Below are 14,935 nucleotides of genomic sequence, written 5' to 3'. Positions count from 1 at the left end.
CCTCACCCCAGATCCTCCAGCAGCACTTTGCAAACTGACACCCCTACTGCCAACAAGGATAAGGGAACATCACTGGGTGTGGGAACACCGCCCGGAGCACTGCTGGGTACAGGGAAGCATTGCTGCAGACAAGGGCACACCATCAGGGACAGGAGAACACCACTGGGTGTGGGGAACATCACCAGGGGACAGAGGAACATCACTGGAGACAGGAGAACACTACCAGGGGACAAGGGGGATGCCACTGGGTGTAGGGTAAACCATAAGTTTCTGTCGGTTCTCCAAATTGCACAACATCTTAACTTGGAAATATATCCCAGTTCTTTCACAGTCACTGGGTGCAAATCCCGGAAATCACTCCTCAACAGCACCGTGGGAGCACATTCACCAGAACTACAGCATTTCAAGACCACCTTCTCAAGGACAATAAGGACCAGCTATGAAGGCTGGTCTTGTCAGACGCACCCAAACTCTGAAAAATGAATAAATAAACATAAAAATATTGTACCATTAACTCATTCATTCTACTCCTGTGATCCTACAATACTCTGCTTTCCTTTTACCCTTGTGGTAATAAGTGGTGTCCATGGATATTCAGAGATAGAGTCATAGACTGAGTCAGCATGGTACAGCAGGGAAACAGACGCCTTGACCCACAAGTCTATGACAACCATCGACCACCCATTTACACTAACCCCACACTAATCCCATTTTATTCTTCCCACATTTTCATCAATCCCCCCAGATTCTACTGCTCATCTACATACAAAGGTGCAATTTATAATGGCCAATTAACCTACTGACCCAGACGACTTTGGATACATCAGGAGAATGAAAGAGTTGTTTGACAGCTGCATCACAGGCGAGGTAATGAGAGTCTTATAAATTGCAAAGTGTATTCCTTCACACTGCCAGTAAATGCAAATTCCAATGTCTAATATAGTATGTGCCTCAGACTCACTATGTAAGATTAACATTGGACTCCTGAATAGGAAGGTCTATATACTTTGCCCCTTGAGACTGTCTAACAATCCAAAGAGAGTTTCAAACGCTCAGCACCTTCTGCTAGCGCTCGATCTCAACCTTCCTGTCATTGTCACATTTAAGCTGTTTGTCTGCCATCTTCTCCCATCTGTGACCTCCTCACAACCTCACTCGCTAACCCCCCTCCTGATGACCTCAGGTCATGATTCCAACCCTTCTGCCTCTGAAAGCCCTTCCTCTTCCCGCAAAATGCTAAGGAAATTTGGCATGTCCCCTTTGACCCTCACCAATTTTCTACAGGTGCACCATAGAAAGCATCCTATCTGGATGCATCACAGCTTGGTAGGGCAACTGCTCTGTCTGAGACCGCAAGAAACTGCAGAGAGTTGTGGACACAGCTCAGCACATCATGGAAACCAGCCTCCCCTCCATGGACTCTGTCTGCACTTCCCGCTGCCTCGGGAAAGCAGCCAACATAATCAAAGACCCCTTCCCACCCCGGACATTTTCTCTTCTCCCCTCTCCCACTGGGCAGAAGATACAAAAGCCAGAAAGCACGTACCACCAGGCTCAAGGACAGCTTCTACCCAGTTGTTATATGATAAAGACGAACTCTTGATCTCTCAGTTTACCTCGTCACGGTCCTTGCATTTTGTTTGTCTACCTGCACTGCACTTTCCCTGTTACTGTAACACAATATTCTGCATTCTTTTTTTTTGTCTTTTGTACTACCTTGATGTACTTATGTATGGAATGGTCTGTATGGATGGTATGCAGACAAAAGCTTTGCACTGTATCTCAGTACATGTGACAATAATAAACCAATTACCAATTACCATTTACCCAACTATCCACAACTCACTTGCCAGTCTTCCCAGGGATTAACCGGCACTGTATGCCTGCACCAGAAACCGTCAAGGCCATTTCAACCACAAATCCCTCTTTTCCCGTTGATACAGCCATGAAGCTGTGCCCAGCACAGCTTCCATTCATGGTATCCAAGAAACCCCAAGAATCAACAGGAACAAACGGCAAATGAACCACCCAGTGGCTCCAGGTTGTCAGCAGGCATAGACCAGTGAGCAACGTTATAGAGCATGGAAACAGGCCATTTGGCCCACCAAATCCATGTCGACCAGTGGGCACCCATTCTGTATTAATCCCATCTTTCAGCACTTGGCCCATTCCCTTCTATACTCAGGCGATTCAAGTGCTCATCTAGACACTTCTTAAATGATGTCAATGACTCTGCTTCCACCACTCTCTCCGGCAGTGTATTCCAGGTACTCACCACTCTCTGGGTGAAAAAGGCTCCCCCTGGAGACGATCTGGGCTGGAGGTTGGTGTGCAATCTGAATAACAACGTCGCTTGCTGGAGGTGATGATTTGCCTTGCACCAGTTTTGCTCATGGCCTCTGCCAACTTTAGGCAGTTGAGTTGCCAGCTGCGGGGCAACAGGGGTCGTAGGTCTAGGTAGTGAGTGGTGGAGACTTGGCTGGAGATTGGCATCTTGTGGGAGGGAAAGGGAGGGGAAGAGGTCAGGGTAATTGGAGGAGGAAGGGTTTGAGATCAGTGGCGGAATTGTGTGGTATTGGCTGAGAAGCCTGAAAGAGAAGAGTTAAGTATTGGGAATGCCAGGCCTGCGGAGCCCTCTGAAAACACGGTTGTCGTGGGAATGCCCAAGGATGGGCGATCCCAAGGGATGGGTTAATTCTTCCCACAATGCTGTGGGGACAATGTTATTTGACGTGGAAATCAGGAGAGGTGTACAAGCGTGACCATCGACCAGAGGTGCCCACTGAAATCTCCAAAATGGTGTTATTTAACTTAAAGTGGTCACACCAGAAAAATAAAAAAAATTCAGACTCTGAGCACAGAAGTAAAACCAGGCCCCTGATCCACCCAGAAGAGGGAACATCGCATTTCATTTGCAGACAGGAGACAGCAAAAGTTAAAAATCTGCCCACGTAATTTAACTATTGTAGAAATCAACACAATATTCATTCTGTTCATGATATTTTCAGACCACAGTCCTTTAAAGTGATTAAAATCAATGCAGAATATTTCATATTCAAAGAGGTGAAATGTTGCCCTCTAGGCAATGGTTAACTAGAACACTTAATTACTGCAGGAGGCATGTAGGTGGCAGACTTTAAGAACCTTTGATTGAATAATATAAGGAAGAATCGGATTGTTTACCTCTGAACCTTTTATATAAATCCAGACAGTGTGACTTTAAAATGGAGACCGACTTTTCACTTACATTCCCTGAAGGTAGATCTTCGGAGACCCTCGGTTACTTTCAATCAGAAATGAGCTAAAATAGATGCGATTTAACCTAGATGTGAATGGGACTGTTTGCAGTAAGAGTTAATATTAGGGATTTGGTGCCAGTTTTCAATCTGACTGTTGTTTTTCATTTATTCTGTGTGAGGCCATCTTCATGTGACTGTGATTTGAGGTCAATGTGTCTGCAAAATTTATCAATGTTTCCATATTTCCTCATGACATAGAAAGATGATTCTGCCCACTGGGTCTTTGCTGGTTCATTGGGCAATCCCATTCTCCCACTAAGTTTCCCTGTAACCTGTTCTCCCCACAATCCCATCAATTCCCACCTACACACCTGCATGTTTTTGGGATGTGGGAGGAAACTAAAGCACCCGGAGAAACCCAGCAGTCGTAAGGAGAAGGTGCAAACTCCACACCAGAGTTCAGGATTGAACCTGGGTTGCTGGAACTGTGAGACAGCAGCTCAACTGGCTAAGACATTATGCAATAACACCTTCTTCAAAGAAGAAAAGCATGTGAATCATTCCAATGGTTGTCAATTGTAGCCAGGATATATTGAATCCACGGGCTAATGTGTTCCTGGTGAAACATCTCACCCAGAAGGACCCACATTGACCATCAGCAGTGTTTGACACATGGCAAACTGACTTGTATCCACGTATAGAAGCCAGTTACTGCAGGAGATTGTGCACGGTGTCACAGTCCGCAACTACTTGAACTCTAAATAATTGGTGGGCAGGCACAGTAGTGTAGCGGTTAGTGTAACGATTTACAGTGCCAGCGATCCGGGTTCAATTCCGGCCGCTGTCTGTAAGGAGTTTGTACATTCTCCCTGTGTCTGCGTGGGTTTCCTCCGGGTGCTCCGATTTCCTCCCACATTCCAAAAGACGTATGGGTTAGGAAGTTGTGGGCATGCTACGTTGGTACCGGAAGCATAGCGACACTTGCGGGCTGCGCCAGAACACTACGCAACAAGATGTATTTCACAGTGTGTTTCGATGTACACGTGACTAATAAAGATATCTTATCTTATAAAAGCCGATCCTCTGCTTAGTTTGTATGAGGAGTGCTAACAGTACATTGGATGTCCACTTACTGAAGAATATTTTGGGTTAGATTCAGTTAGGACTACTGAAGAATATTTCCAGATCCTACTTCAATCCCAAAGATATTCTCCTAAATCGACACTAAGGAGTTTGCCCAAATTTCCACAGCACTGCTGGTGTAGGCCAAGCAGATATACAGGAGCCATCATCTCCAGTTTCAGCAGGAGATCAGGACTAACCCCCTCACACAGACCGTAACTGGTACCTTCTCCAGCATATCATCTTGCTACTTTTAGAGGTACTTATCATGCCAGTGAGACAGTCACTGGGGAGGCAGCTCAGACTACAAGCCTGATACATTCGCCATTGACACGGAGGAGTAGAGCATGCAATCCCAGCGTATCCAGTCCTTGTCCAAAGTGCCAGGATGATACCGTCACTCTTGTGCAAGCCAAATCGAACACTTAAAGGTGCAGATTCATCTCTACCTAAGTACTTTTCCCAATATATTTTGTCAAATACGTTTGCTTTAAGAACAAGGTTAAAATCCAAAGCTTCAGGATCTACACTCTACGCCGAGGAGCCATTGGTTACGTACAGGCAATTCTGCATGAGCAATGGGACGACAAATCAAAAGCACAGCTTCATCTATGAGACTAAGAGTCATAGAGTCATGCTGACCATGATTTCTATCTGAGTGAGTCCCATTTACCTGCATTTGGCCTCATTCCCTTTTCTATCTGTCCAAATGTATCTTAAACATTGTAGTTGTATCCTTACAGCTTGTTCTAGCAGCTCATTCTATATACACACCACCCGCTGTGTGTGTATATCCCCACCCCAACACTCTCTATGATAGCCTTGGCCAAAGACAACTATTGTCTTCTTTATATCACCCTGGAGCTGGTCAGTGGAATTACCTTTACACACTCCAGCAGCACCGAGATGATAGATGCCTGCCAGCACATGCCAAATGGCTTTCTGTTCATCTGCCGTGAATCCCAGCGTCTCCATGGCTGCCAGGAGTTTGCTGAATGCCAAGGAAGCTCTCTGCTTCTCCTCCACCTGGAGAAAAAGGGTAGACAAGCAATATCACACACCAAAGCAAAAGATTGGAGTATTTGGTGATATAGAGACTGCCCCAGTCCCCAACCAAAGCTCACATCAACCTGCAGTGAGGGAAACATAAGTTCTTAGTGTTGAAGGAGCTTTCAGCCTCCCCAGCTTGGTGTGACCTCTGTCTCTTCTCTACATTTGCTGAGTTAACATTGAGATAGGAAAAGATTTATCTTCCAATGCAAAGCTGGTGTAAAAGACAAACGAGGAGTCAAACACATCACAGTAAAAGGCTCTGGAGTGCACAGGAAGGCGTTGGCTTCTGCAATGGGTCTAATTGGACCTAACCGAAGGATTAGAGTGGAGGTCAGCTCGAAATTCAGGAAGAGGAGAGTGAAGTAAAACAGCTGGGAGGTGAAAAGAGGGAGGTCAAAGAGACAGCATGTTTTGGTAGATACCAGAAGGACCTGTTGTGGACTGGGTCAGTAAGAGGAGGCAGGTGACTCTCACCACCAGGCCCCCAAGAAATTCCATCAGCTGGGAGGATTGACTATAAGGGAACGGGCTCTTACTGCATCCAACGTACACTGGCCCAAGTGTTTTAGAATGAAGGAAACCTATGCTTTGGTAGGAGACCATTCAGCCCATTGTCTCTATGCTAGCTGATAAAGAGCATTCCAATCTCATCTCACTCCCAGGTCTTCATTTGTTACCCTGTTGGTCACAGCACCTCGTGCTTAGTCAAGAGCATTTGCAACAAAATGAGGGTTTCTGCCTCCACCAACCCTTCAGGCAGTGAGTTCCACATTCCTACCACCCTCTGGGTGAGAACATTTTTTCTTCTCTTCCCTCTAATCTCAACCTCAGTGCCCCTTAACATTGATCTTTATGTTGAGGGAGAAAGATGCTTCCTCTCCACTCCCTACAGTGAACATCACCAATAGCCTGTCCTGGTCCAACCACACAGATGCCATGGACAAGAAAGCTCACCAGCACCTCTACTTCCTCAGGAGGCTAATGAAATTTGGCATGTCCCCTTTGATACTCACTAACTTTTATCGATGCACCATAGAAAGCATCCTATCTGGATGCATCATGGCTTGGTATGGCAACTACTCTGCCCGGGACCACAATAAACTGCAGAGAGTTGTGGACACAGCCCAGCACATTACCGAAACCAGCCTCCCCTCCATGGACTCTGTCTATACCTCACACTGCCTTGGTGAAGCAGCCAGCATAATCAAAGACCCCACCCACCCGGGTCATTCTCTCTTCTCTCCCCTCCCATCAGGCAGAAGATACAGGAGCCTGAGGGCACATACCACCAGGCTCAAGGACAGCTTCTACCCCACTGTGATAAGACTATTGAACGGTTCCCTTTTTGATGAGATGGACTCTTGACCTCACAATCTACCTTGTTTGACCTTGCACCTTATTGTCTACCTGCAATGCACTTCCCTGCAGCTGTGACACTTTACTCTGTATTCTGTTATTGTTTTTACCCTGTACTGCCTCAATGCACTGTGTAATGAATTGATCTGTACGAACTGTATGCAAGACAAGTTTTTCACTGTACCTTGGTACAAATGACAATAATAAACCAATTTCAATACAACATTGCACACTTCAGTTAAACTGCCCTCAACATCCTCCAAAGAAAACAACCTCAATCTTCTTACATAACCGGAAATAACAGTGCAGGACCTGCCCTCTGCAGCCTACCTGGTGATATCACATCCTTCCTGTAGAGTGGTGACCACCATCAGATTTCTGAATGATCCATGAACCCATGAACACTAGCTCACTATTCCATTTTTGTTTGCACTATTTATTTATTTTTGTAATTTATAGATTTTTATGTCCTGTACTGCTGCCGCAAAACAGCAACTTTCACGTCATAAGTCAGTGATACTAAATCTGATTCTAATTCCTGCACTTGCTCCAGTGTTATAAAGAATTTGTTCCTCTCATGTTTAAAAATGTAAGGTTGGAGAAAGATCAGTTCACCCACTGATACCCCGACTGCTCTCAGCCTTTTATGGTGAGAAGGCGGGGGAGTGGGGCTAAATGGGAGAATGAATCAGCTCAAGATAGAATGGTGGAGCAGACTCAATGGGCTGAATGGCCGACTTCTGCTCCTTTGTCTTATGGTCTTATGGACATCCAGGTGCACAGTGTTGGCACAATGTGATTATGTGTTCATGTGAGGGCAACCCCTTCATTGACAATGTTATAGGATGAAAGAACCTGTTCTCTCTCTTCCCTTCTAGAAGTTGTCCGGGCACTTTATTTCCACGAGGGTCCCTTCCTTCAATCAACTTTATAGAGTTATAGAGTCATACAGCACAGAAACAGGCCCTTCGGCCCAATTCATCCATGCTGACCAGGATGTCTATCCGAGCTAGTCCCACTTGCCCACATATGGCTCTAAGCCCTTCCTGCCCAAAGGTGTTCTTCCCACCTTTCAGAAAACCTATTGAGGTTTGTGTGAATAAAGCACTATTTTAAAAATAAAAGTTAGTAACACAACAGACATAAAATGCGATGGGTTTGCATCCATCTTTTGATCAATTCCAGCATGAAATCCTGGCCCAAATGCCAGTGGCAATCCTTGGTTGGATCACTGGTATCCTGGCACTAGTGCTATCTTGCCTCTACAGTCCACACTGCTGACAGTGGAATGGCCCTGCCTTGGGCACCTACTGACCTATTACTGATGTGGCCTCAGCCTCACTTACGTTTGTCAATGCCGCAATCCCGAAGAGCTGGCTCTCCGCCATGTGGTGCAAGTGCAGCTCGGTCCTGTCAACAAGCAGAGAATCAGTCTGAGTTACCGAATTCGGAGCACAGGGGAGGGGTGGGGGTGAAGTCCCAGAAGACCTTCAAATTCCAGCCTACAGGATAAATTGCGACTCTAGTCCGCATGTGTCTGCACAACCCCCCAGTATTTACTGGCATCCTGGTAGATAGAGAGAGGAGGACACCGCGGTATGTGATGGTTAACATGGACAAGATGGGCCAAAGGGCCTGTTCTCTGCTTTATGAGCTTACAAAACTTTGGTTAGGCCTCATTTGGAGTATTGTGTCAAGTTCTAGTCACTGCATTACAGGGAGGATGTGGAGGCTTTGAAGAGGGTGCGGAAGAGGTCTGCCAGGATGTTGCCTGGATTAGATAGTATTGGTTATAAGGAAAGCTTGGGAAAACTTGGGTTGTTTTCTCTGGAGCATATAGTGTGTGTATGTATGTATGTATATACTGTATGTGTGTGGATGTATGGATGTGTATGTGTGTATATATATGTGTATGTATAGATGTGTGTGTGTGTGTGTGTGTGTGTGTGTGTGTGTGTGTGGATGTATATATATATGTGTGCACATTTGAAATGTGTCCTATTTGTACTGAATGCTACCTGTCTCTTAAGTGTGTCTGTAGCGACTCACCGCACCAGCATCGAACCGGCTCCCGACATCGCGAACGTTGTCGGAGGCCCCAATCCAAGATGGCGCGGGGCCCTCCTTCTTCCCCATCATCGGGCTAGGAAAGTCTGCGCGCGGGAAGGTCAGGTGACCCGCACGTGACATCAGCGCGGGAACTGTATCGCGGGAAGTTTTGGGATATTAAAGGCGCACCGGGCCCCTGTCGTTCATTTGACTTCTGATTTCAAACCAGCGACTCTGTGTCTTCATTTTGTAGTGTGTAGCTAGCCGCTACATGTGCATGAGTTATATACCTTTGTCCTTTACTGTGTGCAGTGTGTACATATCATTTCACATACATGTTGCCCATACATATCATGCGCTGATGTGTCATGTGTATTGTGAATGTGTGATGTGATGTGTGTAATGTGAACATATGTCATGTGTGGAAATGCTGTGTGATGGGTGTGCAATGTCTTGTATGCGTTCGTATGTTCTGCAAATGTGTCTTGTGCATGCGTGCTGTGTCACTTGTTAGCCTGCATTGAGTGCAAATAAGCTGAAGAAAGGACACGTGTACAGGACAGCTTTGTGTGTGAAGCACATGAAGGTGCAAAACAACAACTGAGGAATGACACTGCATGTTCCCCACTGCAGTCAGAATGAGAGAACTCAGCTTCTGATTCAGAAAGTGCTGCCTTCTACTGCCGCCTAGTGGGCAGTCACCACATAATCAATTCGCCATTTTAATTCCATTTCAGAACATTAATCGCCTGCTTGGTTGTATCACAATTTCATGCTCAAAATACAGGCAAAAAGGATGGATTGATAGAATGGAAACCATACCAGGAGAAAACATGGCAAAACTTCTGTGGGAGCATCAGAGTACAACTCCCAAGGCATGTTGTTGCAAGATCTGGTTTATTTGATGGTTAGAAATATTTTCTCTTTTGACTAATTTACACTGGATTTCTATTTAATAACTACCAATGAAATCCCTGCAACTCACTCAAAATTATAATTAGCAGGGCATGCAGGAGGGAGGGCCAGTACTCATTATCCCGTCCGACCCTGCCATTATTGAATAGACATATACATTTGATATTCAGCCAAGATCAGTGTTCTTGTAAACAGGAGCGAGAAACTGCACTGAACATTCTCCTCTTTGACCTGAAATCAACTCCTCAGTAACAGCCTAACACAGACTGGCACAGGTTACAAGCAGGACCTTGGATCTTCCCACTCACTCTGAGACAAGGATGTATTCTCCATAGCCATTACACACTTTCATTTCAGGATTGGAGGAGATTGTCTTTGTCAATATCTTTACCTTGTGACTTCCTACTGGGGACACACACACACACACACACACACACACACATCAAACAAAGCACAAGAATACTCCAGAACATTCCTCCAAGATAAGATATCCAATATTCCTCAGGTGAAATAATTGTAAAAAGATGTTCTTATGGTAGCCACAACAACAGGCAAGGCATTGCGAGACTAGAGGGCAGAGCTTTTCTGGCAAGCTATTTTAAAAGGAGCTATCGGCACAGTCAGATCTACTGGTGTCTGAGGTCTCACCACAAAGAAGATCCAAACCATCTAAAACTGTGGGGAGGAAAGGTTACAGGGTGGGTTCGAGGGAAATGGGATTGCTCTGTGAGCCAGCAGAGAGTCGATGAGCCAAATGGGCTCCTTCTTTGTTGAAAGGAAATGTGGAATAAGAAGAAAATAATGTTCTTCCATGACCTACAGCATGGAAACAGGCCCTTCGGCCCAACTGGTCCATGCCGACCAAGATGCCCATCTAAGCTAGTCCCATTCACCTGCATTTGGCCCATATCCCTCTAAACCTTTCCTATCCATGTACCTGTCCAAGTGCCTTTAAAACGTTGTTAATGTATCTGCCTCAACCACTTCCTCTGGCAGCTCATTCAATGTACAGACCACCCTCTGGGTGAAAAAGTTGCCCCTCAGGTTCCTATTAATTCTCTCCCCCCTCACCCTTAATCTACGTCCTCTAATTCTTGATTCCCCAAAGTCTGTGTGCACTCACCCTGTCTATACCCCTCATTATTTTATACACCTCTATAAGATCACCCCCCATTTTCCTATACTCTAATGAATAAAGTTCCAGCCTGCTCAACCTCTCCCCATAACTCAGTCCCTCGAGTCCCGGCAACATCCCCTGCTGCGTTGGTGGGAGGGGTGTTGCAGAATGTAGGATAGGATGGAGCCAGCTCTTTACAAGTGGAGAGACAAGTTTTCTCGGTACCTGAATGACAGGTCCAAGCCGGCCAACATCTGGTAAAAGACGTTAAACGTTCCTTCAAGGGCTTGCTGCTGAGTTACGTGGATTCGCTCCAGCAACATAGTCTGAAACACAAATAAGAAATATCACCAAGACAGAAAAGTAATAAGCTTGTGAATTTGTAGGTGTCAGGCCACAAGGTCACAGGTGGTTTTGTGCCTGGAAAGTAAGAACCTTGGAGTTTCACCAGCATCACCAATGTGGGGAGGGGATGAAGCAAACAGGAGCAGACCCTTCCCCACATGAGCCTCACTGGCACTTAAGGAAGCAGTCAAAAGTCAGGGAGCTGGAGGAGAGGGTATTTAAGATATAAGATATCTTTATTAGTCACATGTACATCGAAACACACAGTGAAATGCATCTTTTGCGTAGAGTGTTCTGGGGGCAGCCCGCAAGTGTCGCCACGCTTCCGGTGCCGACATAGCATGCCCATAACCTCCTAACCCGTACACCTTTGGAATGTGGGAGGAAACCGGAGCACCTGGAGGAAACCCACGCAGACACACGGGGAGAACGTACAAACTCCTTACAGACAGCGGCCAGAATTGAACCTGGGTCGCTGGTGCTGTTATAGCGTTATGCTAACTGCTACACTACCGTGCCTGCCCAGTGGAGACGGTGAATGCTGTAAAACAAGAGGCACGTTATAAAGGAGACTGCAAATATAATGTTCAACCCCAAGACTTGATGATGCCAAAATATCCAAACCATGAGTGAAATTATGGATTAGAATTAGCTGGAGAATAATCAGGACTCTGGACTAACACCCTTCCTTTGATCTCATCCTCCCACAGTACCAGGTCATCTATTTCCCTCTATGGTGCTTTGAGATCCTGTTGAACAAGGAAGAAAATCCCTGGTTTAATGTCCCACCCAAGAGATCTCTATCACTGCAGCACCCTCTCGGCACTGCAATAAAGCTCTGGCCCAGAATGGTGCTCCAGGGACGATGACTGCAAACAGGATCAACCCAAAACAGGAAGATAAATCACACCAAATCACTTAATGTGAAGCTGAACAAATGAGGGATTGTAACAATCTATTTATTGATCCGAAATCAGAGGCCTGTATGCCAGGGAGGGATTGATACTCCCAACTGAAACAGGAGTCCCACAGATTGTGGCATGAAGGTCAAAGTTACTCAGTAGATTTTTAAAATGAAAATTCCACTGCCATCCAAAATCAGCTAAGGACCTACAAGAACCGGAGAGATTCACACTCCATCTGATAGTTCTGTCCATGCTCCAAACTACAGCTGCCTTCCCTGAAAGTGGAGTCACAGGTAGACAGGGTGGGGAAGAAGGTGTTTGCATGCTGACCTTCATTAGTCAGGGCACTGACTATAGAAGTTGGGATGTTATGTTGCAGTTGTATACTGTAGATGTTGGTGAGGCTGTGCTTGGAATATTGTGTTCTGTTTTGGTCACCCTGCAATAGGAAAGATCCCATTAAGCCGGAAAGAGTGCAGAGGAGATTTACAAGGATGTTGCCAGGACTCGAGGGACTGAGTTATGGAGAGAGGTTGACCAGTTTGGGACTTTATTCATTGGATCATAGGAGAATGAGGGGTGATCTTATAAAGGCATATAAAATCATGAGGGGCACAGATAGGGTGAATGCCCACTGTCTTTTTCCCAGGGTTGGGGAATCAAGAACTAGAGGGCATGGGTTTAGGGTGAGAGGGGAGAGATTTAATAAGAACCTGATGGGCAACTTTTTCACCCAGAGAGTGGTCAGTACATTGAATGAGCTGCCAGAGGAAGTGGTTGAAGCAGGTACATTAACAAAGTTTAAAAGGCACTTGGACAGGTACATGGATAGGAAAGGTTCAGAGCCAAACACGGGCAAAAGAGACAAAGTTAGATGGGAATCTTGGTCGGCGTGGACCAGTTGGGCCGAAGGGCCTGTTTCTGTGCTATATGAACCTATGACTCTATCATCACTGAATGCCGACCCCCCCCACAACTGATGGGTTATTGGGAATGCCCTGGATTAAACTCTGGCAAATGTTAGTGTGGATTCAGCAACTTCCAGCTGATACTCAGGTCTTGGTTCCCTCGGTTCAAAGACACCCCTGAGTTAGTGGAGGCTGTTTGGCAGCACATCAGTCACCAAGGAGCCCAGACACACACACAAAGGGGAACTCCATCTGCTGCCCTGCCACCTTTAGCAAGCGTGGAAAATGTGTTCATTAAGTGTTTATGTTTAATATTTTATGTGTCTTCCTTACAACTCTATTTCTATACAGTTATATTTAAGGCTTCATATCACAGCAACACTATTCCCAGCTTAAGTGAAAATGACTGGATAACTCCACTGTCAATCAACTACAAAATGGTGGAGGAACTCAGCGGGTCAGGCAGCAACTATGGCAGGAAATAGACAGTCGACATTTTGGGTCGAGACCCTTCATCTGGATCTGATCAGTCCAGATGAAGGATCTCGATGTGAAACATCGACTGTCCACTTCCCCCCACAGATGTTGCCCGACCCGCTGAGTTCCTCCAGCATCTTGTGTGTTGCTCCAGATTGCAGCATCTGCAGTCTCCTGTGTCCCCACTGCCAATCAAACCCAGTGACCACACTGCTGTAAGTGACTGAAAATGATTTAACGCAGATCATTCTTTTCCCTGGTGAAATTACCTGCTTCCTCTGGGAGAAGTTGCTATAGTTTTGTTCATAATTTCCATTTCCTATGCACCTTAAGTAGACCATTTTCTAATCAGGTTGCCTTTGCTAGCTGTACAATCGACTATAGATCCATGAATATAACCTGCCTGCCTCCAAGTAACAGAGTAGTCAACAGACACTTTGAAAATGGAAACTATAATTACACTTAACATATAATAATATGGACTTACCTCAAAGCTTGAGACTTATATTTTTGATTATACTTAAAATGGAAAACGTATCAACGTCAATGTTGCGGAGATGAGTACATACCTCAAGCAATATTCTAACACTGAATGTTACCACATCTCACGACCGTAAAGTTTCCAATGCAAAGCAGGATTTATGACAGGGATAAGCAGCTTGTATAGGGATGAGTGTAATCACAGCTTACAGTGTGTGAAGAAACAGTTTTCCCGTGTCTGTCAGATCCACTCATAGAGTTGTACAGCACTGAAAAAGGCCCTTCAGCCCATACTTGTCCATGCCAACCAAGATGTATATTCAAGCTAATCCCATTTCCCAGTGCTTGGCCCATATCACCCTAAACTCTTGTCATCCATATACCTGTCCACATACGTCTTAAATGTATCTAATGTACCTGCCTCGACCACTTCCATATATCTACCACCTGTTGTGTAAAAAAAAGTTGCCCCTCGGGTTCTTACTAATCTTTTCACCTCTGACCTCAAGACTATGTCCTCTAGTTTTTGATTCCCCAAACCTTGGAAAAAAAACCGCTCACCCTATCTATGCCCCTCATGATTTTATATACCTCTATGAGATCACCCTGCAGTATATGTAAAGGCGCAGCCTGTCTAACCTCTTCCTAACCAAGACACAGCTCAAACGCCATCTATAAATTCACCAATGACACCACTGTTGTTGGCAGAATCTCAGATGGCAATGAGGAGGCGTACAGGAGTGAGATAGATCGGCTGGTTGAGTGGTGTCACAACAACAACCTCGCACTCAACGTCAGCAAGACCAAGGAACTGATTGTGGACTTCAGGAAGGGGAAGTCGGGAGAACACACACCAGTCCTCATTGAGGGGTCAGCGGTGGAAAGGGTGAGCAGCTTCAAGTTCCTGGGCGTCAACATCTCAGAGGATCTATCTTGGGCCCAACACATTGATGCAATCACGAAGAAGAC

The 14,935-nt window shown here is 45.6% G+C and overlaps 1 protein-coding gene across 1 annotated transcript in view; it reads right to left on the bottom strand.

The window, feature by feature from the left end:
• LOC127579203 (unconventional myosin-XVIIIb-like) overlaps positions 1-14,935 on the bottom strand; it is a 211,480-nt gene that overhangs the window by 182,845 nt on the left and 13,700 nt on the right. Inside the window, exons 7-9 of the mRNA XM_052031811.1 lie at positions 11,077-11,177; positions 8,117-8,180; positions 5,243-5,387 (exon numbers count right to left, since the gene is read on the bottom strand). Coding sequence (XP_051887771.1) covers positions 5,243-5,387; positions 8,117-8,180; positions 11,077-11,177 — 310 coding nt within the window. The remainder of the gene's footprint in view (positions 1-5,242; positions 5,388-8,116; positions 8,181-11,076; positions 11,178-14,935) is intronic.

This window comes from Pristis pectinata, chromosome 17, assembly GCF_009764475.1.
Source record: "Pristis pectinata isolate sPriPec2 chromosome 17, sPriPec2.1.pri, whole genome shotgun sequence".
Classification (NCBI taxonomy): Eukaryota; Metazoa; Chordata; class Chondrichthyes; order Rhinopristiformes; family Pristidae; genus Pristis; species Pristis pectinata.
This window is presented reverse-complemented; position numbering and strand designations above follow the sequence as displayed.